The 26,839-nt window shown below is 49.8% G+C and overlaps 1 protein-coding gene across 3 annotated transcripts; it reads right to left on the reverse strand.

The window, feature by feature from the left end:
* Nucleotides 1-301: 301 nt before the first annotated feature.
* Nucleotides 302-25,695, reverse strand: LOC119219400 (kalirin-like). Of its 3 annotated transcripts, XR_009955950.1 has the most exons (58): nt 25,342-25,695; nt 23,208-23,282; nt 23,014-23,128; nt 22,717-22,909; nt 22,217-22,440; nt 21,818-22,139; nt 21,584-21,706; nt 21,314-21,505; nt 21,083-21,214; nt 20,870-21,004; nt 20,698-20,790; nt 20,482-20,604; nt 19,729-19,845; nt 19,577-19,651; nt 19,364-19,486; nt 19,201-19,253; nt 18,630-18,777; nt 18,364-18,545; nt 18,184-18,281; nt 17,279-17,442; nt 15,962-16,081; nt 15,535-15,614; nt 15,295-15,433; nt 15,075-15,209; nt 14,726-14,873; nt 14,417-14,532; nt 13,908-14,030; nt 13,656-13,838; nt 13,340-13,464; nt 13,192-13,258; nt 12,851-12,960; nt 11,986-12,055; nt 11,796-11,885; nt 11,615-11,707; nt 11,207-11,318; nt 10,806-10,996; nt 10,311-10,412; nt 10,065-10,231; nt 9,819-9,921; nt 8,523-8,684; nt 8,129-8,324; nt 5,803-5,847; nt 5,606-5,709; nt 5,387-5,518; nt 5,191-5,304; nt 5,026-5,096; nt 4,889-4,955; nt 4,709-4,812; nt 4,557-4,626; nt 3,921-4,007; nt 3,714-3,806; nt 3,541-3,591; nt 3,369-3,446; nt 3,097-3,282; nt 2,847-3,018; nt 2,611-2,756; nt 449-2,535; nt 302-355 (listed from the first exon to the last, which is right to left on the reverse strand). XR_009955950.1 is itself a non-coding variant. In XM_037474595.2 (57 exons), the coding sequence occupies exons 1-57, from the start codon at nt 25,394-25,396 to the stop codon at nt 2,350-2,352; spliced, it is 7,080 nt and encodes a 2,359-aa protein (XP_037330492.2). In that variant the 5' UTR covers nt 25,397-25,695; the 3' UTR covers nt 367-2,349. The 3 variants fall into 3 exon arrangements, 2 of the variants coding, with proteins under 2 accessions (XP_037330492.2, XP_037330500.2); XM_037474595.2 differs by lacking the exon at nt 302-355 and having other exon boundaries at nt 367-2,535; XM_037474603.2 differs by lacking the exon at nt 302-355 and having other exon boundaries at nt 367-2,535; nt 10,077-10,231; nt 25,342-25,694.
* Nucleotides 25,696-26,839: the final 1,144 nt, after the last annotated feature.

Consider the following 26,839-nt stretch of genomic DNA (forward strand, 5'->3'; position numbering starts at 1 on the left):
GTGCACTACCTTCAGACCCTACACCCTCCTTAGTGCACTACCTTGATCCCTACACCCTCCTTAGTGCACTACCTTGATCCCTACACCCTCCTTAGTGCACTACCTTCAGACCCTACACCCTCATTAGTGCACTACCTTGATCCCTACACCCTCCTTAGTGCACTACCTTCAGACCCTACACCCTCCTTAGTGCACTACCTTCAGACCCTACACCCTCCTTAGTGCACTACCTTGATCCCTACACCCTCCTTAGTGCACTACCTTGATCCCTACACCCTCCTTAGTGCACTACCTTGATCCCTACACCCTCCTTAGTGCACTACCTTCAGACCCTACACCCTCATTAGTGCACTACCTTAATCCCTACACCCTCCTTAGTGCACTACCTTAATCCCTACACCCTCCTTAGTGCACTACCTTGCTCCCTACACCCTCCTTAGTGCACTACCTTGCTCCCTACACCCTCCTTAGTGCACGACCTTCCTTGAACTCTTCATAATGCACTCCTTTCCTCTTTACACCACTAGCTGTGTCCTGGCAGTGCACCACCTTCCACCCGGTTCTTGTGCACTCCAAGTTCCCTCGTTGTGACCTTAAACACATTGGACCCCGTGGAAGTAACTTTCCTTTGCTGTTGTTTCATTCTCAATCACAACACTGACGTTTCTGGAAGAGGAAACAAAGGTAGCGTCATTCGCCTCATTGATAGATAAGAGCAGCACACACTAGAATAAACGTTACGCAGAAATGTGTTTAATGACATTTACTTTGTTCACCACGTTGTTTCATCTCAGCAGGTTAAAGTCTGGACTTTCTCTTTTTGCTTGTAAATAAATTGGCAATTCATGCTTTTTTTCTTTTGCTGTTTTACATGATTTACAAGTATTATATAGAATAAAAGTGTTTCAGGGAGTGGACAGATTGGAAGGATTTCTGCAGTTGAGATTCTCCTCCTGGTTGGAGAGATGGTTTCTCCTGCCTTAACTTCCCACAAAATAATAACATATATTAATCAAACATCTCCTCATTCTAACCCGCTGAGACGCACAACAACCAGTGTTTGTTGTCTTTGAACGCAGCTCGGATTCTCAAAAACACCACCACTGCCGGCTGCCCTTGAAGGCAGCATTCTGCCTAAAGCTCCTTTCATTGGCTCCATGCACCTTCATAGTGCACCACTTCCCACCTACAGCCCTCCCTAGTGCACTCGACGGGCCGCAAGGCTCCTTAAGGACCGGGGTGTTGTCCCAGAATGGCACCGGAGAAGCCCAGAGTTAGACAGAGACAGACAGACGGGTAGAGAGAGAGAGAGACGGGTAGAGAGAGAGAGACGGGTAGAGAGAGGGAGACGGGTAGAGAGAGAGAGGGAGACGGGTAGAGAGCATTGTGTAGAAACTGTTTTTGTGTTGCAGTCGGAGGTCTGGTCTATGTACAGGAACAAAGAATGCATAATACCCAAACTAACCAGAGCAGGGGGGCAAGGGAAGGGAGCGAGGGAAGGGAGCAAGGGAAGGGAGCGAGGGAAGGCGGCAGCTCTGGTTAGCTAAAGAGACAAAACAAACTGGTGTCGCTGCAAACACAGCGGGTTGTCATGGCAACGCTACACCGGGACACCACTTGTCCAGTGGAAAAACACGCACACAACGTCGCCACTAACACACGCACACATTCTTTCTCACACACACACACATAGAAACAATATGACAAACATTTGTCTTTTTTCGATTTGATTTGAAAAACAGCTTCTATTATTCTTAATTATCATAATCAACATAGATAATCTTCATCACCATAGCAGTGTGTGTGGAGTGTGTGTGTGTGTGTGTCCTCAGTCTGTTTATACACACTATTAACAGCAGAGAGCTCCCTTCTGATTGGCTGACGGGACTTTGTCACCTTTTCTACCAGGAGGCTTTAATTCTTCTTTCATGTATTTATATTTTTTATATTGTCTTGTTTCCTGGAATCACAGTTTGTTGTCGTCGGCGATGATAACGCGGTCACATGGCCTTCCTCCCAATGACATCACATTGGAGACAATTTGTGACGTCATTGATTTGCTGTCGGGGGGCGGGGCAGTGAACTGGACGTCTGATTGGATGAGGACGGAGGTGTACTTGGTTGTTGAAGCACTCGGTGGGAGGAGCACAAAGTCCCTGCTGCTCATTGCAAAGTTTAATTATTAGTTGTTGTTTTCAATTTCTAACTTTCACAATTTGGTCTGAACTTTCTGAGTAAACAGCGAGGATGATGTCACGCCGCTTAAGTTATCTCCACCTTGAGGCCCCACCTCTCGCCGCCATAACAGTATTTCCCAGCATGCCCTGCGACCGGCCCTGCCGCGGTGCGTCAGTGCGTCCCCAGCGCCCCGCGGGCCACCCAGCCCTCGGCGGCCGGCGAGTCGCTGTTGGCCGGCCGGTACACCAGACTCTGGCCCTGCTGATTGGACGCCAGGATCTGAACCTTCTCGCCGCAGAACACGGAGATCTCGTCCTCCCGGACCGCCACGAAGTCCTGCTGCACCAGAACCAGCTCCTGAAGGGGAGGGGGGGGGGTCAGCATCAAAACATCCGAACTTTACGACTCAGGTGCAGTGAAGGGAATCCAAACCTGGTCTTCCTGCTCGCCGTCCGGAGGTGGTGGGGGGGCGTGGCCATTGGCCGTGGGCGGGGCCAGGGGCGGCAGCCCCGCTGACAGAGGCCGCGTCACCGAGATCCCGCCCTCCTTCCTCTGGTACTCGATGGGGGACTGAAGCGCTGTGGAGTTTAGAGACAAGTTGACCCCCTCCCCCCCTCCCCCCCGTTATGGGGGCTGGAGGATGGTTTTGTGAGGCTGACGGTTCTCACCTGACAGGAAGTTGTTCTGCGCGTCCAGCAGGGAGCCGATGGTCTCCACCCAGGTGTCCTTGACGCTGGCGGACGGCGCCTGCAGCGTGAAGCGCTCGGCCGAGCCCCGAGACCACAGGACGAACTTGCAGGGTTCCCCGTCCACGCCGTCCTGCATCGCCAGGTAGCTCACCTGCTCGCACACAGACACAAGCCGCGGTCACCCCCGGTTACCGCCCGCCCAACGATCACCACGGCAACCCGGCCCCACCTTGATGCTGTTCTTGAACTGGTAGCCCGGGTTGTTGGAGCCTTTGCGCAGCAGCTCGCTGAAGATGACGATCTGCTCGAAGAGGAAGACTCGGCGCTCTTTGCTGCGAGACAGAACGCCGCCGTCCTGCTCGCCCACGCAGAAGGTCTCCTGCTGCAGCAGCTTGCCCTGAGACGTCAGCTTGCCCTGAGCAGGAAGCCAACGTGGTTATCAGAGAGCTGCTGCTAACGTGCTAGCCACATGCTAGCAGACCAGAAACGACGGCTTTTTACCTCGTAGCCCTGAAGGCGACCCAAGTTCATCATGTCGTTACAACGCTTCGGCACCAACGACATCAGCTTCACCGCTTTCTGCACACACACACACACACACACACACACACACGTTTAGTATCACCAGTGTCATGTTACTCCAAGCAGTAGTTTAAAGTTGTAGATGATTTACCTCCAGCTCGTCACAGTCGAGTCCTGCTTTGGACGAATACTTGAGGAAATCCTGAAAGAAACCGTAGACTTATAAAGAATGTTCTCTGTGTACTTATACACACATCTGTGTATATATACATATCTATATAGTATATCGTGTGTACAGTATGACGTCAGAAGGACCTCACAGACCTTCAGCAGCAGCTGGTACTTGGTGATTCTCTGGATGGGTTTGATCAGATAATCACTGATCGACATCCTGCAGCTGATCTCATGCTGGATGTCCTGCAGACACACAGACAGGTGGTCAGACACACAGACAGGTGGACAGACACACAGACAGGTGGACAGACACACAGACAGGTGGACAGACACACAGACAGGTGGACAGGCGGTTACCTCAAAGAAGTTGTCATACTCGATGACGATGACCTCTGACCTCGGTTTGTTCTGACAGTAGACGACGTACATGTGGAGGCGGCGCTCCTGCAGCACAAACAAGTATTTGTTTGTATTATTTATATTTATTTGTACTGTCAAGTGTAACTCCAACTTCGCTGTGCTTAACCCGCACTTGATCGGACGGTAACCATTCCTGAATGTTAAACTGGGTTCCACTCAATAACCAGGCCACTTTGATCTTTATCCTCCTTTCTTTTTTATTCCGTTTTTTCTCTTGGCAGCCCAGATATTTGCAGCTTACAGCAGCTTACAGGTGAAAAACCTTAAAACCAGAAACATCAACCGTTTTACCAATTTGCACCTTCCTTTAACCAAACAGATCTCCACATGAATTAAAATGGTACCCAAACACAATGTACTGTGTGTATTTATACACAATACTAGTACTAACCTGCATGAAGTGAATTCACCCAGATACTGTGCTGTACCGTATAAATAGTGTACTTCTTAGTATATTCCTTCATCAACAAAACACGCAGTACTACTTTAATATATATTTATACTTTGTGTACACGTATTATAAACCCCAGTAAAGAAGCATGCAGTACTACTTGAAGGAGACGAGGAACCCACGTGTCTGATGAAGAGGTCGGCCAGCAGCTCGTGGTTCTGAGAACATCTCTCCAGCTCCACCAGGAAGAAGCTGAAAGCACCAACACACACTCAGCAGGTCTCATGGGTACATCGACGTGGACTTTACCCCGTCACGTTACTGCTGCTCGTACTCGCGGTGCCAGTCGTAGATCTGCTGGATGTTTCCAAAGACCATCTTGTCTTTTCCTCTCATGTCCTCCGGGATCCCTCGGACCTCCAGCCTGGACATGAAGCCCTGAGACACACGGGTCATGTTGACATAAAGCGTCTATAGAGCGCATTTAAAGGTGTGGTGGGACGCTGGAGCTCACCTCCACGATCACGGCCAGGTCCTTCACGTAGTCCTTCTCCGACTGGATCATCTCGTTCACCACGAACCTGAAGAACACAAAGACGCTTTAGGCCCCGTTTCTCTTCACGTTGGGTGGTTTGTCTTAATGCGTCTCACATTCGTCCTCGCAGAGCTTTGTCCCTCGTCTCCGTGTCCGACTCGTTGGAGCCTTGATCCGAGTCCAGAGCCTGAGGAGGACAAACACAAAGAGTCATGTGACCATACGAGAAAAGCACGAGTTGACTATTATATCTGTTAGAAGTAAGCGAAACAGATGTTCACCTCGGGGTTGTTTGGGTCTTTGATGATCTGCATGGGTGGAGGCAAAGGGGTGTGGTTTTCCTCCTCTGGCTCCTCCTCCCCTCCACTTTGCCCCGCCTCCTCCTTCCTCGCCTTCTGCTCCGACAAACACCTTTACTGTCCGTCCTCGCTGTGTGTGTGTGTGTGTGTGTGCGTGCGTGTGTGTGTGTTGATTTACCGTCTGCAAGTTGCCGGTGAGGGGCGTGGTCAGCTCCGCCCTGTTGTCCCGCCTCCTGGCTCTGATTGGAGGTTTCTTCTGTCCATCGGCCTTGCCCTGACTCAGCCGCCGGACGGGACTGGTCAGCCAGCGCTGCAGCGAACGACACGATTCATCCAGGTGTTCCTCCACAGTACTACTGTAGTACTCCAGTACTGTAACCAGTACTACACTTGTTACCTTCAGCGTGTTCCCGGTTCCGGAGCCGCTGCGTTTGGGACCCGGCGAGCCGGCGGCGCCAGCCGGAGCTCCGCCCACTCCGAAGGCCGCAGGGCAGGCGGCACCTGAGACGGTGAAAAGCAAAGGCACCGCGGTGAGTTCAAGGTGGGTCAGCAGGGTCGTACATTTGAGTGTCGGGGGTGGGGGGGGGGTCTCACTTTGGCCGGACGTCTGGAGTCCGTCGGATACGAACAGGCTGGAATCTGCAGGTTAGAATAAATATATTAATTATATTATAAAGATATTTGTCTTCATTAGGACACAGATCATGAATAAAGAGTTAATATGAGAGGAAATGTTCACACAAACAAATAAATACAAATACAAACAATATTAATAAAAATACAGAATACATTAAAAAGTGTCTCATAATGCAACTTTAATAGGATAGAAATGAAAACATGTATTTGTTGTTTTTTACGTTCATTAAAATGTTAAAAGTGTAAAAGTAGCAATTTATTAATGATGGGTGATTTACACACATGACTGACAACAATGTTATTTTAACATCCTTCTCAAAATATTTGTTTGAATTTAGCCAATTTTATTCATTTGAACCGTATTCAAATTAGGACTAAAATAAACTCTTTAAATGTCTAAAAGAGGCCACAACAGGTCTCATGGTTCTACTCCCAATAGTATTTGTATTAGTACTTGTACCCTGTAAGTAAATCATTAAAGACGCAGTGAGACAGTTTCCACTGAAGGTCGGACCTCCAGTGGACTGAAAACTGTGTCACGTGTGACCGAGACGTCCCAACGCAGGACCTGCAAAGACACAGCGTTCTGTCAACTAACTGTCTGTCCCACAGAGGGACAGGGAGACACAGAGGGACAGGGAGACACAAAGGGACACACAGAGGGACAGGGAGACACAGAGACAGGGAGACACAAAGGGACACACAGAGGGACAGGGAGACACAAAGGGACACACAGAGGGACAGGGAGACACAGGGAGACACAAAGGGACACACAGAGGGACAGGGAGACACAGAGACAGGGAGACACAAAGGGACACACAGAGGGACAGGGAGACACAGAGACAGGGAGACACAAAGGGACACACAGAGGGACAGGGAGACACAAAGGGACACACAGAGGGACAGGGAGACACAGAGACAGGGAGACACAAAGGGACACACAGAGGGACAGACAGGTTGACACAGAGTCACCTAGCGCTGTCACTCATTGACACACACTCTAGTTTCCTCTCAAACACTCGTCTCTCTCACATTAAAAACCCACCTCGGTCGTCCTTTCCCACAATCCATCCCCAAACCGGAGAACAATCCCAGCATGCACCTCTGCCCCGCCGCATGCTTCGGCTCAATCCATACGGAGGAATAAACGTAACAAGAAGAAGGACAGAGAGACAGACAGAGGTGTTTGTCCCCCTCCAAAGAGCTACATGAAACTCCAGCCAGAACGGTGGGGTGGGCGGGGCTTAACACGAGGGCGGGGCTAGAGGAAGGTGGGCGTTTCCCAAAAAGCAAAGTACGTGCAAAACAGACTGAATAGGGGCAAATTAAATTAAGAAAAATTAAATCTAAAAAGTAAATGATTATGGTGGTGTTAACAATGTCAGTTAAATATACAATATGTAAATAAAGTAAATGAATATGTGTGATATAAATAAGTGAAATAATACATGAAGTGAAAATAACTTATTTAGGAATCTTAAATTAACAGAAGAGACGACCTGACAATATTTTTTGTTTTTAAACTGCAGCCGAGAATTTTTTTTCTTTCTGAATAAGACACTAAGACACACACACACTAAGACACACACAGACAGACACACACTAAGACACACACACACTAAGACACACACAGACAGACACACACTAAGACACACACACACTAAGACACACACAGACAGACACACACACACTAAGACACACACACAGACAGACACACACAGACAGACACACACACACTAAGACACACACACACTAAGACACACACACACTAAGACACACACACAGACAGACACACACACACTAAGACACACACACAGACAGACACACACAGACAGACACACACACACTAAGACACACACAGACAGACACACACACACTAAGACACACAGGTCTGGATGTTGATGTGCAGATTCCTTGTTGAGTCCTTCAGGTCAATGTCTTTGAAACTGTCCCACCTCTGGACTGTGTGTCTCTGTGAGACAGCTCGTGGAACCGGATTACGGAATATGAACATGAAGATGGATTGTGGGGACATTTAGTGTTGGGACATTGGAGTTAGAAGCTGAGGGCATCAGATGCTTTTTGAGACGTACTGTCTCTTTAAAGCAGCAGGTCATATGAAACAAAGGGAGTTTTAATGTTTCATAAGCTGGAATCTAAATATTTCGCAGACGGAGAAAGACAGACAGGAAGTGGGAAGTCTCGACAACACCGTGAGGATGTTTAAATTTCCCTCTGTTTAAACAGGAAGTGACATAGGAAGAAGGGAACGTGCTGTACTCACCCCTCACTGCATTAGTTGAGGAGTTGGAAAAGGAGTTGGTGGTGATGGTGGAGGAGGAGTTGAAGGAGGAGGTGGTGGTGCTCGTAGAAGAAGAGGAGGAGGAGGAGGTGGTGGTGGAGGGCGGGATGAGGCCCTCCATGTCGGCTGCACTGTGGGAGTGTGACAGACAGAGGGCGCTCATGGGCAGTAAACCCTCCTGCAGGGAAACAGAAACCACATTACCAAAGTTTACTAAATAAACTAAATCAAAGAATCCTACAGGAGACAAAAGTCTTTACGTCCTGTAACCTTGGTCTTTTTCCTGTGGGGACCGTTTGATTTTGGATTTGTGGGATTATTTCTTTATTTTCTGTGAAAGTTGACTCGTCACATTTTGGGGCGTTTGATTCGTTACCTGCTGGGTGGTTTGATCCGTCGTCCTGGCCAGACACCACCCGGGCCGTTCGGCTGAGCGCTCCACCAGCTCCACCGTCTGACCGCAGCGGACGCCAAGCTCTCCCGGTCCACCGGCGGCAAAGTCCAACAGAACCACCACTAACTCGCACCCCCCCGACAGCTGGAGAGACAGAAAAGCAGACAGACAGGCAGGTAGACGGGTGAGACGGGGTAACTACTGTTTATTATCGATATCACAAATGTGATCCAATTATTTAAAGAATTCGACCAATGTACGTTCTCCACCAGACCAATCACAGGGCGGCTAGAGGACACCATGTGACACACCCAGTGTATGTGTTGACTCAGCATACGGGCTCCAGCTGGTGTGGAAAACACACACGCCCTCACAGAGTCCACTGGGAGTACTCGGGTGTTCCCCGTCCTAATGGAGTGCAGATGTGAGCCCAGACGACACAAACACAAGTACTTTCACTCCAACATGAGTATTTGTACGTGTACTTCTACTCGTTTAGTGAAGGGAAAGTACTACATGCAAAGGGTAAGAAGTGAGTTATGAGGAGTAACTAGAAGTAAGAATATTTGAATGTAGTAGTTTGTTAATGTGGAGACAATATCAAATATTTAGTGTACTTCTGGGTAGAGCAGTAGTATAGTAATCAAACAAGTATTAGATACACGTAGTGCAGTAGATATTAAGTAAATTTACTTATGTTTCATTAATTCCTATTTAGGTTGAAAGTGTACAATCTTAATAATAATAATTCAGATTTAAATGGCCTTTAATTATCTAATTGTATTAAAAGTTGCAGAGTTTTGAAATATGAAATAAAATGAGAAAAGCAGGAAATCTCCATATCAAATTTATCTGACAAAAAATGTTTAAAAATTGTTTATCATTATTTTCAAACACACAATCAAGAAAATAATCACCATATTGATTGCTAGTGGAAGTAATCATTAGCAACACTAACAATAAATACTCATATTTTTTTTGTTGCATTTTTAAAACAGGTTTTCCAGAGAAAGTTTAGTGCAACAAGCTTCTCTAAACTAACTAAGAGGTCAGAGGTCACATCACCAAGCCCCCCCCCCCCCCCCCCCCCCGCCTCCATAACTCAACAGCAGGTAGAACAAATGAAACGTACCTCGTGAGGAAGAGCAGAACAAGAAGTGAGAGTCTGACGAGCGACAAGAAGAAAACACCCAAAGCAGCTGCAGCAGCGGTGATGTCATCAGTCTGTGGGCCACGCCCCTCTGTGTGTGTGTGTGTGTGCGTGTGTGCGTGCGTTACCTTGTCGCTGTCTGCGGTGTTCTGGGACGTCCTGGAGGCGATGGAGACGGTGTCCGGCTGACTGCTGGCGTCTCCCAGGCTGTCTGCGTCCTCGCTGGTCTCCCTGAGGGACCATCAAGCGTCATTATGCACATCGACAGCCGACCAATAGGAACGCAGAGATGAACGTGAGGATCGGCTGAAGCGTCGCTTCCTGATCCTCCGGGGTCAGAGGTCAGAGCCGACAGTGAGGGGGGGTGCGTTTACCGTGTGTCTGACCTGCGGCTGATGCTGCGCTGGCGCCCCAGGGTGGGGTTGGGGGTCTTGGGGAGGGGGATGGGCTCCCTCAGAGCCCCGCGCAAGTGGCCCCGCCTCTCCTGGATCACCTGTCGGATGCTGCGGACCCATTCCTGCTTCAGCTCCAGCGAGGCCGCCTGCGGGGGAGGGGGTGGCCACAGGGAGGTGAGGTCACGGCTGGGGGGGGGGGGGGCGGCTTGTTGGATCGGAACACACCTTCAACACGGTCTTGTTGTCGGACGTCGGCGTCCGTCCAACCCACAGAGCGAACTTACAGGGGTCCCCCTCGATGTGCTCCGTCACCCCGAGCTCCGAGGTCTGAGAGGGCGACAGGCGGGGGGGGGGGGAGACAGGGCGAGTGAGACGGGTGGACGTCCATAGACGACCTGCTGGGCGGCTTTCACACTATTCAGGAGCTATTTCCTTGGTTTTCTTCTCAAATAAAATACATTTACTCCCACAAACCACGTTTTATGGCCTAAATGTATTTTTTAGAAGAGTGGACAAAATATATATATTTTTTAATACTTTCAATATTTGGTCAAATTTGATAAAATGTGCTTTCAATAGCCCAAATATTTGATCCAAATAGCGTACATATATTTTCTTAATAACTTACATATTATATACTAAAGTATTTTTGTAATCGTGTATTAATAATAGTTGTAAATGAATCCTAGTTGATGAGAAGGTAAGGAGCAGATGTTCTACCCTCAGTCTGCTCTTGTAGAGATATTTGGCTCGCCCAGACGAGTCCTTGATCTCCTTGCTGAAGATGAGTGACAGCTCGAACAGGAAGAGGTGCCGGTCCCGCCCCTTCCTGATCAGGGACTTGGGCTCCCAAACCAAGAAGGAGTCCTGGAGGAGGAGCTCACCCTGCACCTCCAGACCCTCCTCCAGACCTGACAGGTGACATCATCAGAAACATCTCCAGATGTTCACAACATAACAAAACCGTCATGCACTTCCAGCTCTTTTCTTCAAAATAAAAGCCCCCCATCCAAACATAACAATAGAAACAATGAAAGAATGTCAAATGTTTTTCTCCGGTTCCTTCTAAATAAAAGCCCCCACCCTCGCTCCTTCACAATAAAACGGCTTGGATCTGTTACCTTCCAGCATGCTAACATGCATAGCGTCGTTGGCTCTCTTCGGGACACTGAGCATCACGTCCAGCCCTTCTTTGATTTCTCCTTTTCCCTCCTCGCAGCAGGCCAACAGCTCCTGGAAACACACGGCCCCATTAACACTAAAACATCACATACGGATAGTATTCAATAGAAGTATTTTGCTATATAAATGCTATAAAACACATTTGGATTTTTGAATATAACGATACATCTCTACATAGAGAGAATTGTTTTGTATTTCTCATTTTTGCAGCTTTTATTTAATAAATAAAAACAAAACAAGTTGTTTGCCATTTTTCTTTTCTGATAAACGTCACACATGAAACGGGAGACTTTTATTCTTGTAAAAGTTGTGATACTGAATACTCCTGAATACTTGAGTACAGTTACCTTGAGCAGCAGCTGGTACTTGGTGATCCTCTGGACGGGTTTGATCAGAGCCGAGGAGACGGAGTTGGTGAGTCCGTGTCTCCTCTGGACCTCCTGAGGTGTTACACAACAACAATAGTATATTTCGTGGTATATTTAGTAATGCAGTACACGTTGTGGGTCATTTTGTGGTTGAACAGACCTCAAAGAAGCCGACGCCGTGCTGCTGGATCAGGAGGCTGGAGTCAGGTTTGTTTCTGCAGTACGTGACGTACATGTGGAACTTATCCGCCTGAAGGTACAAACACGGCATTTACTAGTATTACTAGTTCTCCCTTTGAAGTACTTTTACACGTCCTTCATTTGACACGAGAGACAAACAAAGCGGTTACCCAGGTAACGAAGCAGTGTCCCACGTCTTCAGGGAGCTGTTCGTAGTTTTCTAACTCCTTCAGGAAAATACTGCAAAGGGCAGAGTACAAATACGTATACTATGTCTACTTTACATTTTTTGGATACATGCAAATATGCAATATCTGTGGAACTGCAGTACATTATAAAATATATATTCCTGAACTCGTAGATGTCCTGTTTGTGTACTAATACACCAGGTGGTGTACTAGTACCTGTTGTGCAACTCGTAGATGTCCTGTTTGTGTACTAATACACTAGGTGATGTACTAGTACCTGTTGTGCAACTCGTAGATGTCCTGTTTGTGTACTAATACACTAGGTGATGTACTAGTACCTGTTGTGGAACTCGTAGATGTCCTGTTTGTGTACTAATACACTAGGTGATGTACTAGTACCTGTTGTGGAACTCGTAGATGTCCTGTTTGTATACTAATACACTAGGTGATGTACTAGTACCTGTTGTGGAACTCGTAGATGTCCTGTTTGTGTACTAATACACTAGGTGATGTACTAGTACCTGTTGTGGAACTCGTAGATGTCCTGTTTGTGTACTAATACACCAGATGATGTACTAGTACCTGTTGTGGAACTCGTAGATGTCCTGTTTGTGTACTAATACACTAGGTGATGTACTAGTACCTGTTGTGCAACTCGTAGATGTCCTGTTTGTGTACTAGTACCTGTTGTGGAACTCGTAGATGTCCTGTTTGTGTACTAGTACCTGTTGTGGAACTCGTAGATGTCCTGTTTGTGTACTAATACACTAGGTGATGTACTAGTACCTGTTGTGGAACTCGTAGATGTCCTGTTTGTGTACTAATACACTAGGTGATGTACTAGTACCTGTTGTGGAACTCGTAGATGTCCTGGATGTTACCGAACACGATGTCGTCCTTGGTCCTGAGACCAGGTGGGATGTCCTCGGAGCCACTTGTCATCTCCCACATGTACGTCTGCACGAGGTACAAGTATTACCGCGAGGAACTACTACTTATTACAAAGTAGTACTCTGTTGTTATTATTATATGGAGTTGTCGTTTTCAGGTGGTTTAAAGTGTATTTTTGCGTTTTCTGCCAGCAGAGGGCGCTGATTTTAGTGTTTTATTTATTTTAGTGTTGAGGAACAAAGTACTATGTACTACTGCTTGACATACTAGCGGTACTGCAGTACTACAAGTGTGTACCTCAATGCACTCCTGCAGGTCTCTGACGTAGACCCTCTCGGTCTGGAGCAGCTCGGCCATGATGTACCTACAGGTACAAATACACAGGTTATCACAGCCGGTACCACCTCAATACTTGTATACTAGTAATAGTACTAACAATACTCACTCTTTCTTGCGGGCGGAGCGCCGCTTCTCGTCGCTGACCTGGTGACTCGGGTCAGCGAGGTTGACCTCGGGGTCCGAGTCTGACAGACTGTTGGGGATCAGCTCCAACTCCAAGTCCTTATTGTCCTAGCGGGGACACCGTAGCCTCAGCAAACACACTACTGGGTACTAGTAGTACTACTACTGTACTTCATAGAGTCTAGAGGCTGAATACTGGTAGTACTGCTGTACTTTGTAGTCTATACATTAACCCCTACTTGGAATACTGCAATCCCCACAGAATACTCTGAGTGGCGCTGTGACCGGAGTACTTGTACCTGGGAGCAGCCTCCCAGCGCCCCCTCCAGCAGGTGGCGGTACTGAGTCATCCTCGCGGTGAAGTCGCGGTACCGTTTGTCCACCGCGGAGACGCAGCGGCGGAGCTCGGCTCGGTGGGCGTGGCCTTTCGCCAGCATGCTCTCAGCCAATTGGATGAGGAGGTGGACCTTCTCCTGGGTGTGCTGAGAGGACGGGTATGAATACACAAATATATATTATATGTGTACATGTATTTCAGTAAATGTCCTCACCTTGGCGGACACACAGAACTCTCTGTGTTGGTTCAGCAGTTCTTGCGTCTCCGCCGCCGTCGCCCCCGGCGACGTGTGCGTGGCCAGGTAGCGGTCACCTGACTGCTGCAGCCAATCCAGAGCCTGCAAACCATACAAAACACACCCATAAGGGCGCATGTATCCCATCATGCATCATTAAAATTGGTCCGTCCTACGAGTACTACAAGTGGCCCTTTATTTAAGTACGAATCCATCTGAAAACTATAGTTTCATACTTTCATAACAGATTAAAATATTATATTGTATATTTTATTGACCTTAAACAGGAAATGCAGCTTCTTTATCCAACTACATGATACATACAACTTGATACGTTTTTGACATTTTGCAGATGAAGACTTAAAAATAAGGGACAGGGCTTTGGATAAAAGGGTCAGTTAAATGTAATGTAAAAAAATAGGAATTCATTAATGAATCTTCATCCTCTAAACTTCAAAAAGACTCATTTTCTAGTTTTTCCGCTGCACCTGTTGTCCGTGGTTCTGGAACATCAGGTACTGCTGGCATTGGTCCAGCCGACGCTTCTTCAGGGTCCAGAAGTGCAGGACTCGGTTCTCCCTCTGGAGCAGCTCGCTGAGGATACCTGCACACGCACACACGCGCACAGACACACACACACACACACACACACACACACGCGCACAGACACACATACACACACACACACACACGCCCACACCTGGATCAGTTGTGGACCGGACCGATCCACCGAGCAGGGCCTCAGAGCTGTTTACCGGATGTTAAAATAATAATAATAATAATAATCGATTCTTCACCTTTAACCTGCTGCTCCGGCACCCTGGAGTGACCCGTGACCTCGGCGACCCCCGGCACGCTGTGGCCCGAGATGTTCGCCATGGTGACGCTGTTGCGGTGGATGTACTTGAGGAAGACCTCGGCGTTCCTCCGGGCCAGCGTGCAGGCCTGTTGCCGTGGAAACAGAACCACTACGATTACTGTCTAGCCAGAGCTAAGTCCCGCCCCCCTCCCTTGGTTACTGTTGCTGGGTCAAGCTCCCTGTCCTTGCATGTCTAACAGCTTTAACAGAGAGAGGTGTTTATAAGGATTGTTCTGTAGTTTGGACTCTTAGACATTATTGATCCGTTGGTTATGGTTATTGATCACCTTGAGGAACGCCTCCTTCTGCTCCATGTGCTTGCTGACGAGCGGCAGGAGGAGCTCCGGCTGCCGCTCACCACCGCCGCACCAGTCCTCCTCCCTGCGGTACTCCTGCTCCAGGCTCTCCAGCACGCCGCACACCTGAGAGGGGGGCGGGGCCAAGGAGCAGGTGAGACGAGCAGACGGGCGGGGGGCAGGGACAGGCAGACGGCCGGGGTTAGGGTACCTGCTGGGACGTCCTGTAGAAGGCTGCAGAGGCGTTGACCAGCTTGAGTCTGTCCTCGATCCTCAGCATCAGAGTCTGCCAGTGCAGCGCCACCGTCTGGGCACAGGACCTCACTGCATCCGGGTCGTAGTGACCTGACCTGAAAAGCCAGATGCTGCGATCAACACCCTCCATGCATGCGAATGAGAGTAGGCCATGTGATGGTAACGCCTGGCATAGACAAGATGACGGTGGACTCACCTGACCAGAAGCTCCGCCCTCTGCTGCAGCGCCAGGGCCACCTGGTGCGTCCTCTGCAGGGAGTCGGCGTGGAGCAGAGCCTGCAGAGACACTTGTGATCAGTCCGTCTCCACGAGAGACAACGTTCCCACAAACTATTTTTGGCTACATTTGAAATGTACAAATATTATGTATTGAGTATGAATAATAAAATGTTGAAATATCACAACTAGTTGATTGAGTCCCTCCGCCATGAGAAATAGATATTTACCCCCTCAAGGGGACATTTGTTCCACTAAAGCAGTACTTATACGTACGGGTTAAAAACGTTCAAGAAATAAAATATTAAAATAACAATAGTGGAAAAATATATCCACACAAACAGCAGTGTAGTGGTAACAACTGTTCTGGTGCTCAAAACATGGCTCAAGGGTTCAGGTGCAGTTACCTCGATGGCCTGCTGGAGGCGCTCATGTTCCCTCTGCAGCTGCTCGGCTTCTGACAGACAGGTGGAGTTCAGCATGCAAGACGACAGCATGACCTCCCCCTCTGAGATCCAGCCCAGCACCTGAGGGACAGACAGGTGAGACGGGTCATACAGGTGTGTGTGTGTGTATGTGTGTGTGTGTGTCTCTACCTGCTTCACCTGGCTGTGTGTGTGTGTGTCCTACCTGCATCACCTGGCTGTGTGTGTGTGTGTGTGTGTCCTACCTGCATCACCTGGCTGTGTGTGTGTGTGTCTCCTACCTGCATCACCTGGCTGTGTGTGTGTGTGTGTGTGTCCTACCTGCATCACCTGGCTGTGTGTGTGTGTGTCTCCTACCTGCTTCACCTGGCTGTGTGTGTGTGTGTGTGTGTCCTACCTGCATCACCTGGCTGTGTGTGTGTGTGTCTCCTACCTGCATCACCTGGCTGTGTGTGTGTGTGTCTCCTACCTGCATCACCTGGTTGTGTGTGTGTGTGTGTGTGTGTCCTACCTGCATCACCTGGCTGTGTGTGTGTGTGTCCTACCTGCATCACCTGGCTGTGTGTGTGTGTGTCCTACCTGCATCACCTGGCTGTGTGTGTGTGTGTCTCCTACCTGCATCACCTGGCTGTGTGTGTGTGTGTCTCCTACCTGCATCACCTGGCTGTGTGTGTGTGTGTGTGTGTGTGTCCTACCTGCATCACCTGGCTGTGTGTGTGTGTGTCCTACCTGCATCACCTGGCTGTGTGTGTGTGTGTCCTACCTGCATCACCTGGCTGTGTGTGTGTGTGTGTCCTACCTGCATCACCTGGCTGTGTGTGTGTGTGTCTCCTACCTGCATCACCTGGCTGTGTGTGTGTGTGTCTCCTACCTGCATCACCTGGCTGTGTGTGTGTGTGTGTGTGTCCTACCTGCATCACCTGGCTGTGTGTGTGTGTGTCTCCTACCTGCTTCACCTGGCTGTGTGTGTGTGTGTGTGTCCTACCTGCATCACCTGGCTGTGTGTGTGTGTGTGTGTGTCCTACCTGCATCACCTGGCTGTGTGTGTGTGTGTCTCCTACCTGCTTCACCTGGCTGTGTGTGTGTGTGTGTCTCCTACCTGCTTCACCTGGCTGTGTGTGTGTGTGTCTCCTACCTGCATCACCTGGCTGTGTGTGTGTGTGTGTGTGTGTGTCTCCTACCTGCTTCACCTGGCTGTGTGTGTGTGTGTGTCTCCTACCTGCTTCACCTGGCTGTGTGTGTGTGTGTCTCCTACCTGCTTCACCTGGCTGTGTGTGTGTGTGTGTGTGTGTCTCCTACCTGCTTCACCTGGCTCTGCAGGTGTCTCAGCTGCAGGTTCTGCTCCAGGTGTGTGTGTGTATGATCTGCGATCTGTTGCTGCTCCTTCTGTTTCTCCTGCAGGAGGTGCTGCAGCTCCTCCACCTGGGCAGAGAGCCCGCCCTCCGCCTCCGACAGCTCGATACCTGACACACAAACACACTTCATCACTTCAGTGGGGACATTTGGGACGGGCAGGGGCCTCACAACGACAGTAATACAGTTGTGTGTGTGTGTGTGAGCAAATCCAATACGCTGGTTTCCATGGGGACCAGCTGTGCGCTTCAGAGAGCAGTTTCCGTGGCAACCCCATCCCCCTTGTACCCCTCCCCCCATTATCCTCTCATCCAACCCCCCCTTCTCATCTCTGTGTTGCTGATCCGTTCAGACTAGATGTGCTGATGGATTTTATTCTATTAAATAATCTATTTAAAATAAGCCCAACGGTGAACCAACAAGCCCCCTCCCCCACCCATACCCCCCCCCCCCACCATGTGACCCCGTTAAATACTGCGCTCTCTGTACAACCTCCTCATGGACCAAGGACCCCCTTAAAGACCTTGTGGGGTCCGTCGGAGGAGGAACTGGAAACCACCCCTGCCCCTCCCACAATGACTACTGGGAGTTACTTGATGTGACCTAGTTACCAGTGGAAGCAGGGGAGGGCTTCTGGTACCTCCTGGAGGACTTTTAATGACCTTTAGCACTCTGACAAGAACCAATTGTCCAGTTAAAGAGCAACACAACCATCCAAGGACCCCTTAGGATTCCCTGTTGGACCTCAATTCACTTCTGGGACCAGTCAGGTGTTCTAAGAACTTCCAGGCGAGACCGTCGTTGACCACTGGGGGGCCCAGCCGTCCCCCGGGGGAACCCATTTAACTTACCTGAGGCCTGAACCTCGGCGATGTACTGCTGAAGGTCATGACCTTGCTGGATGACCTCATAGATCATGTTGTTCATGGCCAGCCTGCGTTCCATGTGTCTGCAGATGAATAATCTCAATCAATGCCTCGCAGTGGCCCCCCCCTTTCTTTTTTTAACCTTCTTTTACTTGACTTGGTTACCTGTGGATGCGCTGCTGCGCTAGCGTTAGCATGTCGGCGCCGGCTTCCGCTAGCCGCGCCTGGCCCAGCACTAGCTTGTCCTGGTTAGCGTCAGCGAGCCGCGACGACGTTAGCTTCTCTGTGGAGAAGTCCTGGGACTGTTTGTGAAGGTCCTGCTTCCAGGCGTCCATTTCCCCCGTTACCTAGGAAACGATGACACACGTCAGGTGGGGCGCCCGTGGGGGGGGAGGAGCCACGTATTGATTGATGGTCAGTAGACCTCGTACCTCCAGGGTGCACTGCTGCAGGATGCGGAGCTGCAGGTAGACGTCCAGTCGGATCTTCCTCTGGTGGAAGAGTTCCTCCAGCTGAACGTGGGACTCCTCCAGCTGCTGCAGCACCGTCTCCACGTGGACCAACGAGCTGCCCTGAGGCCTGAAACAAACGCACCTCAAAGGGTTAGAGATATCCTGCCACTTGGACTTTGTAAACTAGAAAACCAACGCTGCAATGATTACATTGCTTGGTGTTAAAACAAACGCACCCACCAAGGAAAGCAGAAATCAAACACACCCAAACTACAATAAAAATACACAAACAACAAAACAAACATACCCTCAACAGAGGCTACCAAATTACAAAATAGAAACCCCCTGCTCTACAAAACATACGTTCTCCACAAAAAATCATAAATCAAACCTAAACTAAAATAAAAGCACCTTCTCAACCAGCAGAAGAATACAAAATAAAATCAGATGAACTCAAACTACAAAACAAACAAATGTCCACCGATGGGACAAACACCAGCGCCGAGTTTCTCCGACAGGCGAATTAAACGCACCCACACTCTGTGCGTACCTGAGTTGCAGGATGAGGTCTTCTCCTTCCCGGATGACACTCATTGCAGCTTCCTGCGGGGTCAGGGGTTAGAGGTGGGGTTAGTGTGAGGGTTAGTGGCGTGGGGTCAGAGGCCACGGAGGGGTTAGGGTGTTACGACAGGGTCAAAGGTCAGCGGGCTCACCTGTGTATTCGCCTGCTGCTGCTGCTGCTGGCTGATCAAAGCCTGAAGAGCTTCAACGGTGTCGGGACAAACACAGAGGTCAGAGGAGAGCTGCTTCTGGAGGCCCTCCATCCACACCGAGAGCTGAGGAGGAGCAGAGTTACATATTGTCAGAGCAGGTGGTGCAGGAGGTGCAGGAGGTGCAGGAGGAGGAGGAGATAGCATGTGCATTACCTCCTTGGTGTGTGTGTAGAACGACACAGCGAGGTCCAGCAGCAGCTTCCTCTGCTCAACTCTCTGAATGAACGCCTGCACACACACACACATGATGAGGACACATCCTGTAGCTGCCCTTCAGAATAAAAGCCCCCCGGGTATTTGTCTACCTGCATGCGGAGCTCCAGGTCTCTGGCTGCCTGGTAGATCTCCTCCTCCTCACACTCCCCAGACTGAGCCAGCTGATCGGCTGCTTCCAGAAGCTTCTCTGCATTAGTGTAGGTGTTCTGGGACACACACACATCAGTTTGTTCAGGTAGTCCAGGTCCAGGTGGGGTTCAGGTGGGGTTCAGGTAGTCAAGGTCTAGGTGGGGTTCAGGGCATGCAGGTCTAGGTGGGGTTCAGGTAGTCAAGGTCTAGGTGGGGTTCAGGTAGTCCAGGTCTAGGTGGGGTTCAGGTAGTCCAGGTGGGGTTTAGGTAGTTCAGGTCCAGGTGGGGTTCAGGTAGTCCAGGTCCAGGTGGGGTTCAGGTCATGCAGGTCTAGGTGTGGTTCAGGTCATGCAGGTCCAGGTGGGGTTCAGGTGGGGTTCAGGTAGTCAAGGTCTAGGTGGGGTTCAGGGCATGCAGGTCTAGGTGGGGTTCAGGTAGTCAAGGTCTAGGTGGGGTTCAGGTAGTCCAGGTCTAGGTGGGGTTCAGGTAGTCCAGGTGGGGTTTAGGTAGTTCAGGTCCAGGTGGGGTTCAGGTAGTCCAGGTCCAGGTGGGGTTCAGGTCATGCAGGTCTAGGTGGGGTTCAGGTAGTCCAGGTCTAGGTGGGGTTCAGGGCATGCAGGTCCAGGTGGGGTTCAGGTAGTCCAGGTCTAGGTGGGGTTCAGGGCATGCAGGTCCAGGTGAGGTTTAGGTAGTCCAGGTCTAGGTGGGTTTACCTGTGCGACCTGCTGGAAGTCGTCGTGGCGTTTCTGCAGCGCTCGCGCTCGGTGGAGAGACTTCCCCACGCCACTGTGTTTGTTGAGGAAAACCTCCCCGTGCTGCTCCACCCAGTCCAACACCTGAGAGACAGACAGGTGGAGAAAGAGAGAGAGACAGGTGGGGCAACGGGCCTCTGAATACAAGGTGTAGCGTCTGATATGGATCCGTCGTACCTGTCTGACATCTTGCTGAAAAACACACAGTTGCAGGCGCTGATGGAGGCGGAGTTTACGGTGCTGCCACACCCCCTCCACCTCTTGGTGACCCTTTAAATGACAAAAATCTCACGTGAGTCCACCTGCCTGTCTGCTGGTCCCATGTGAGACACGTCACCACGAGCCGTACCTGCATGACCTGGTGCAGAGCTCCCATGATGCCTTGTACTGCATTGGTGAGGTCCGGCTTGGTTGTTGGGTTGTCGGAGTCGGTTGCTGGGCAACGCTGGAGCACGTCCATTAAGGCCTTACCGCTCTCACTAACCTGCACACAGAGAAAGAGCCAGGTGTTCAGACGACGGTCAGAGGACAGGTATGCAGGCAGACAGCTGATGGTAGAGACCTGCGTGTAGTTAGCAGAGATCTCCTCGTTCAGCTCCTGGTGTTTCTTCGTTGCGGCCTCCAGCTCGGTTGTTGCCGAGGGCAACGCCCCCTCAGAGCACACCTGGACCCAGCCCTCCACTCTGAGCAGGAACTGGCGGAGAGACAGAAAGAGAAAAGGCAGACAGGTGAGTGGGGACAGTCAGGCGGGTCGTGGAATGACAAACGGGTACAAAGGTTGGAGGTGAGACACCTGCTCGGCCCCCTGGTGGAAGCTGGTTGCCATGGCGAGCGCGTTGCTGCGCTCCTCCAGCGCTGCCGTCAGCGCCCTCCAGTCGTCCTGCAGGCGCAGCGACACTCCAGCGATGCGCTCCGCCCCGTGGTGGCCCGCCTCCGCCAGCCTGGTTGCCACGGTGACCACGCTGTCCACGTTCACGCTGCCATTCTGGGGGGGGTCACACGAGTGCTGTTAGGCAGGCGTCACGGCAACGGCGACAAACAAACAAGCAAACAAGCAGCTCACCATGCAGTTGGCCGTGAAGTGCTGGTGTTGCGTCTGGAGGTCCAGGGCGTGCTGGTGGTTCTGACCCACCGCAGCCAAGGTCTGCAGGAACAGGTCCCGACTGTGAGCGATCCAGTCCGACATCTGGGGAGGGGGGGGGGAGTACTTTATCACAGGTACCAGTACTTATCACAGGTATCGGTAAGTAAAGAGGGACGAACATATGAACAGGTGACCCCTGACCCTGAATCCCACCTTGGTGGCGTCCTGCTCAAACAGGTGCAGCTGCAGCACCTGGTCCAGGTGCAGCTTCCTGTCGCTCCAGCTCTGCAGCAGGTGACCACGGGCCCCTTGCAGGCGGTCCAGCAGCGACGAAACCTTTGGCGCCACGCTCTGGAAGTCGGCCCCGCCCGACAACCAGCTGCCGTTGCTACCGCCGCCACCTCCTTCGGTGGAGGCGTCGCTGTGGGAGGGGCCTAGGCGCATGCGCTGAAGCAAGCTCCTCCCCTCTCTCTCGAGGGAGTCAACGGGTGCCGTTGCGATGGTGTTACGTAGCCGGCCGTGTTCCTCCAGAAGTCTGGAGACAGGAAGTTATTATATTATTATTATTATTCATAATGGACAAAGACTCTCTCAGTGACCACACTAACTCACTTGCGCGCCTCGTCCACGTCCTGTGGCTCCGGGATGCGGTTCAGCCCGGCCTCCAGCTGCTCCAGCTGACTCAGCAGCTGCGTGGCGGCGCCGGTGAACTCCTCCAGGCCCAGACGCAGCTCGGTCCACTCCACGTGGTCGTACTCCAACGAGCCGCCGAGGTCAGAGGTCAGCTGGGAGGGGTCAACGAGCCGGGACAGACCCTCCACCGACACCAGGCTGGTCTGGACACGGGTTTGTCCGGTTAGCATTAGCAGTACTTCAGTTAGCGTTAGCAGTAGTTCAGTTAGAGTTAGCAGTAGTTTAGTTAGCAAAGGCAGTACTTCAGTTAGCATTAGCAGTACTTCAGTTAGCGTTAGCAGTAGTTCAGTTAGCATTAACAGTAGTTTAGTTAGCATTAGCAGTGAGCTTCAGTACGGATTCAAGCAAATAGTACAACTGTCCAGTGAACAACAGTACTACAGCGGTTATTCCCTGGTACTACTCATAAGTAGTAGTACCTCGAAGCTGAGCTTGGCGCTGCCCAGGTTGGTCTTGTGTTTCTGCCAGAACGTGTCGGGTTTGATGAGCAGCGCCGTGTGGATGTTGGAGGAAAACGCCTCCTGCAGCGTGCGTAGAACCGGCTTCACACTGTCCCACTTGCTGCCGCGCATGTCCACCACCACCGTGAAGCCACGCGCTCGCACGTCCTCACTGACGGACAGACAGGCAGATGGGGGGGGGGGGTGAGCGAGGCAGGCCATGTGAGATACAGGTGCAGAGGTCATGATGAGGTGGACTGAGATGGGGGGCGTTACCAGGGTATGGTTGCCAGGTAGGTGACCAACCGGCTGAGGTCTTCCTGTTTTATTCGATCATGATTGGTCCTGGCAGGGAAGGTCAGTATCGGTCCGCCACGTTTGTCCCGCCCACCTGGGGGAACACAGTCGGTCAAACCGGGTCACAGCGGGACCAGAACCGGGTTAAATGGGCAGGTGTGTGTTTGTCTTACCCGACACGAAGGCCACTTTCTCTCTGAGCACCGTCAGCACGTCGACCGCTCGGACGCACTCCGCTTTCCCAGAACCTCGGGGGTAGAAACACGGGGACACAAGCGTCAGCACACGCCTGCTTCACTTCCTGGCTTCAGCCTCTCTCGCCACTTCCTCACAACGACTTATTCCACGCTTTAGGATTTCATATTTTCATCAAGAGTTTAAAGGATAAACATCAGACTCCTTCCATCCGTCCAGCGAAATGAGGCAGACTCCCACAGTGTGTGTGTGTGTGTGTGTCTGTGTGTGTGTGTGCTGTAGATGGGCCTCCCATGTGAGTCAGATCATGCTGCACAGCGGGAGGAAGCTAATCCAGCGCCGCGACATTACAGCGCTCCCGTTAGCGCCGGTGACCCTCGGAGGAAGGAGAGCGCCTACAAACAAGAAGGAGATGAAGGAGATGAAGGAGAACGCTCCCTAGCTCCTAGCCGACTCCTCTCTCCTTGGGTCTTCCCCCCATACCGACCCGTCTCCTCGGACCCGGAAGTGACTGATGCAGACGACCCGATCCAAATCACGCCATTAACCTCCACGTAGAGCGCAAAGAACAACTCCAGAAACGTAGTGGGCAGAAGGACAATGTTTTGTGTTTTATTATCTCATGTAGAACTGCAATAAATCCCTTATTCATCATTGTATTGTTTTTTTAATAAAAGATTCTTAGCTGTTTCACAGTAAAACGTAAACTTTTGACTAAAAGTAAAAGCACTCCTTCACAGTAAAGGTTTTTTGGTTTCTTCACAATAAAAGCCTTTCAGGGCCTCTGTAGTAGTTTAGTTATTTGTAAAATACCTCTACATTCAAAGTAGAGACCAAACTGCCACCTTCAGTGTCTTTAAGCCACCCCCAGAATACCCAGAATCCTTCACTGTAAATGTCCTTGAGTAATAGCATAGCAAAAATATTACGTTATTAAAGAACTAATTTTGTGATTGGAGATTGACGTTTCAAAATAAAAGTCCTTCCCAAAGTTCCATAGTGCACGTCGACCTCCCGGATCAGCTGTCAATCACGACGACCAGCTCGCAGATACAGAAAGGATTTCCATTGTGATGAAGCCATCTGACACACACACACACACACACACACACACACACACTGATTCAGTGAAGAGACTAAAATAGCTGCAGATGAAAAGCCTGGAGAAAAGTCGCTGTCAGTGTGTCAGGACTCATCACACAGATTGCGTAACCAAAACTAATGAATATGTTCAGCCACGATGTCGTCTGCTTCAAATGAAGACATCAGGACTGTTGTAATGTGAATAAACACCTCCAGAACATCAAGTAAATGCAAATGTACAAATCCAATATCAACCTGCACCTTTACTATGAAGGTCTTCCAGCTCCTCCACAGTAAAAGCCCTCCAATTCCTTCAAAATAAAACCCCTCCAGCTTGTTAGTGAAATCTCTCGAGCTCCTTCAAAGTAAATCTCTTCTCAATGAACCCTTTAAACTAATATATTGCACAATAAACCCTTCAGAGTCAAAACAACACCTCCAAAGTAAAATCTTGCAAACCTTAAAGTAAAAGAAGTCAGATGTTTCACAGTAAATTCAACCTGCTTCTGGAAGCATCTTAAAGCAGTGAAGGCCCTCAGGTTCATTCACACTAGACAATGATTGAAAGTTAACAGATGAAAAAACAGGTGTTACTGATCCACTAATTGATTTACTACACCTTGTGCCAGTAGCCTCCCATCAATGCGGTTGCCACGGTTACCTTTTCAATTAGGCCCCCTCTGATATGATTTTAATTGAAGCCTGTCGCCCAATCAGAGGGCAGTATTTCTATCACAATAACGGTGTATTAACACCAACACTTCAATTGGAGGGAATGTAATGCTTCCATGTGAGTACACATGACGTCACACACACCCGAATAACCAAGCAGGCCTTCCCACAATCCTCCTTGGTAGGACCCCCCCCCCCCCCCCCCAAACACCCATACACACACGTTCTCTGAGTGAATGGGCGCGGGTGGAGGCATCATGGCGACCGCAGCTCCTACTACACACACACACACACACACACGCATGCATGCACACGCACGCACGCACACGCACGCACGCACGCACACACACACCCTACCTGCCGTCGCCTGGCCGTCCGGGCCCGCTTCTCCTCCTCCATCTACCGAATTCATCCTCCCTCCTCCTCCGTTATGCGGCGTCGCTCCCCGTGCAGCGCTGCGGGTTCACATCAGACCGGAACCGTGCAGGCTACCGGGTGTGTTCCGCTCCTCCCGGTGCGACGAGACCGTCCCCGCTCCGCTCTTCGTAGGTTCCCGTGATCCCGTGCGGCATCACATCCCGTCCCCGTCAGGTCCCCCGCTGTGCGTCCCTCTCTCTCTCTGATCCTGCCGCCGGACCGGGCAGCGGACGGTCGGTGTATCGGTGTGTGCGCGCGCGGGCGCGCGCGTGTGTGTGTGTGTAGCACGCAGGCGCACCGGAGAGAGAGAGAGAGAGAGAGAGAGAGAGAGAGAGAGAGAGAGAGAGAGAGAGAGAGAGAGAGAGAGAGAGAGAGAGAGAGAGAGAGAGAGAGGGGCGCTGTGCACGAGGGCTGCTGCAGCTGCTGCACCGATTAACACACACCACCGCCCCCCCCCCCGGTGCTCCGTTACTATCAACGTTACCGTTCACACCGACACAGAGATCAAAGGTACTTTTAGTACTCACAGTATGTTAGTAGATGTATTTACATTATTTAACTTCACATCTGATTTTGTGTATAATAAAGTATTTATTCGTTTAATTATACTTTTTGACATTCGCCCGTATAATATGTGTATTCTACAGTTTATTGTATTCAATAGTTTTATTCTATATTAGGTGTTTCATTTTTTTACTTTTTACAATTGTGTAGTTATTCTACATTATGTTGTACTAGTATAATGTTTTTTTTGCTTGTTTCAACTTTATTATTATTATATTATTTATTTGAATTATACCATTTTTATTATATCGCTTATATATATTTTGCATTTTACAATAAGATAGGACTATTTAATTTTTACATATTAATGATCAATATTAGTTTTTGTATTAGCCTATTATATTATTTAATATAACATTTATGAATGGATTATAAAATAACACAGAATGAATGGCTTAAAGTGTTAAAGGAATATATGAGAAACAATGTAGAAATTACAGTGAACAAATACATTTGAATGTCAGTGATATTTTATGTTTTAGTTATTGAAGTAAATCAGTGGAAACCAAAAGCTGCAACGCCACCAAGCGGCCGCATTGACACACAGCAGCCTGGAAACAATACTGTGAATTGTCCTCAGGTTGGATCTCACATGTTGGATTAATAATGCACCTGTGATGACGTCATTAAAGCAGCATCGTGGTTTGATGCCGACTTCTATCTATACATGTAGATGTATGTATAATTATGACAACACTGTCCACTTTAGAATCTGTCAAAATGTTGAACAATCAACAACAAAACCGGGAAGTGTCGTTTTTAGAAGAATTTTTGATCTCATTAACACATAATAATAATAATAATAATAATAATATCTGTATACCATTCATTTAACTTCCTGAAAGGTTTATTATTAAATATTTGTATTCTCCGT

Source organism: Pungitius pungitius, chromosome 3, assembly GCF_949316345.1.
Source record: "Pungitius pungitius chromosome 3, fPunPun2.1, whole genome shotgun sequence".
NCBI classification, from domain to species: Eukaryota; Metazoa; Chordata; class Actinopteri; order Perciformes; family Gasterosteidae; genus Pungitius; species Pungitius pungitius.